General features: G+C 64.9%; 1 protein-coding gene across 1 annotated transcript in view; it reads right to left on the minus strand.

Annotated features, from left to right (window-relative positions):
- Positions 1-665: 665 nt before the first annotated feature.
- CUNH2orf54 (chromosome unknown C2orf54 homolog) overlaps positions 666-2,088 on the minus strand; it is an 11,860-nt gene continuing 10,437 nt past the window's right edge. The window contains exons 5-6 of the mRNA XM_011376285.2: positions 1,928-2,086; positions 666-1,129 (exon numbers count right to left, since the gene is read on the minus strand). Of these exons, the coding sequence (XP_011374587.2) occupies positions 1,037-1,129; positions 1,928-2,086 (252 nt within the window). The 3' untranslated portion in view covers positions 666-1,036. The remainder of the gene's footprint in view (positions 1,130-1,927; positions 2,087-2,088) is intronic.

Genomic DNA, 2,088 nt, shown 5'->3' on the forward strand with positions numbered 1-2,088 from the left:
CTTTTGTTAGACGAATTTCTAGGAGTTTGCTCTTTCTCATGCTGTTGTAAATGGAACTTTAAAATATTCCTTTCCAGTGGTTTGACGTAGGGAAGCTCAGCCCTCTTTTCTCTATCAACCTTGTCTTCCGACCTCGCTAAATTCACAAAGTCTAGCGGTTTCTTAGTAGATTCCTTAGGGTTTTCTACGTAAATAATCAAGTTGTCTATGAATAAGGACAGCTTTGCTTGTCTCCTGATACTCACACCCTTAACTTATTTTTACCGTCGCATCGCACGGGCGAGGACCCTACTCCGTGGAGCCCGTGACAGGCAGCTCGGGGCCCACGGTGGCCTGGGGTCTCGTGGCAGGGGCTCCTTCTCCCCCAGGGCCCAGCACCACGCCAGGTGCTGTGTTCTGAACAGTGAGCAGTTCTCTGCTGCAGAACCCCAGCTCCCACGTCAGGGCTTTCCAGAGACGCCACGTGGTACCCCCCCGTCCCGTGGGTGCCCCAGCCCGCACACCTGCAGGGTAGCCCAGCTTGCTCCAGCCCACTCGGCGCTAACCGAGCCACCCCATAAATGGACTCTCCCGGGGATGTGACACCATCTCCACAACCCACGGGGGGCACTGGGCCCGTCCTCATTCTTCATGGCAGACGGGGCACGGCGCGCGAACAGCTGCTCTGCGAAGTGCGTTGCTTTATTTGGGATCTCGCGTATGGTGCTGCGTCACACGAAGCAGCACGGGACACGGGTAGGGACGAGCCTGAAGTTCCAGGCCTCGTGCGGACACTCAGTTCTCAGAGTCTTAATGGCAATACACAGGAGGATGGACCCATGTCACATGGGATACACATCCCTGGAGACGAGGCGGCTGCTCCGGGAGGCCCACTGTCCAGCGACCCCTTCGTCTTCCACGAGGCCGCCCCCCAGACTGTCGCTGGGGACAACGTCCCTCCGCCCCCTGGACTGTCGCTGGGGACGACGTCCCTCCACCACCAGCCACGGCCTAAGGTGAAGCCCGGCCCTTTCCGCTGAGGTCCCGGGCGGCCCGCTCAGCAGCCCTCGCGGCCCAGCGTCCTGGTCTTCTGGAAGATGCTCTGCATGGCGGACACCCGGTCCTCATCCTGGATGTGGAAGACCTGGAACTGCGGGCAGACGGGACAAGGCCGTCACGGAGACGTCTGGGACCGTCACTGCGCGGGGCGTTTGCTCCCCGACCACTGGGCCTTCCTGCCCGTGGACGCCCCTGGGTGCTCCTCCTGGCAGGTGGACCCGCCCAGGTGTCTCCCCAGGTCTCCCTCACGGTGCGAACGTCCTTGGAGGGGCCCGCCACCGAGGAGGCCCTGCAAGGTGCCGTGGGGACTGAGTGCGCTGGCCCCTCCTGCTACTCCGCCTGGGTGTGCCTTGCGGGGAGGGGCCGGACTGGGCTCTCTGGGGACGCGGGGGGGTGGTGGGGGGGGGACTGGAAGAGCTGCTGGAACCTTGGGGCTCAAGAGGGCAGCTGGCAGAGCAGCAGGCACCCTCCAACACTCAAGTGAGGGGACGTGGGGCTCCTGGGTGCAGGGTGCAGCAGGAACTGCCCCGCGAGGCCCAGGCAGGCCACACCTCTTCATGAGGGATGGAGCCCAGGGTGGCGGCTGGGGCTCTAAGCGCTGTCAGCAGGGGTTTGGGGTGGCTCTGGGGACGGGGAGGGCCTGGACATGCTGCCCTGGTTCCCAGACAGCGGCCCTGGGCCCGTGGGTCACTGGTGGGCGGGGCACTCGGGACCTGCCTGACCCCGCCCCCCCACAGCACATTCCACCCTGACAGACCCTCTCGTGTCCGGAGCCCTGACCTGACCCAGCCTTGCTCCAGCTCCGGACCCCAGGAGGGTGGTCCAGGGCTCTGTGCCCACCGCGTGTGACCCTGGGCCAGCCCGAGGCCCCTCAGCGGGCCGTGCCCACCTTGTCCAGCAGGACGTCGAAGTAGGCGGTGGCCCAGTAGGCGGGGTCGTTGGCGGGCAGCTGCAGGAGCGCCTTGACCCCGCTGCCGAGCCGGGGCGGGGGGCTGCGGCCCAGGTGCGTGACGTGGATGCGCAGGGACGCCTCGGGCTGGCTGGCGAAGA

Source organism: Pteropus vampyrus, unplaced genomic scaffold (genome assembly GCF_000151845.1).
Source record: "Pteropus vampyrus isolate Shadow unplaced genomic scaffold, Pvam_2.0 Scaffold291, whole genome shotgun sequence".
Classification (NCBI taxonomy): Eukaryota; Metazoa; Chordata; class Mammalia; order Chiroptera; family Pteropodidae; genus Pteropus; species Pteropus vampyrus.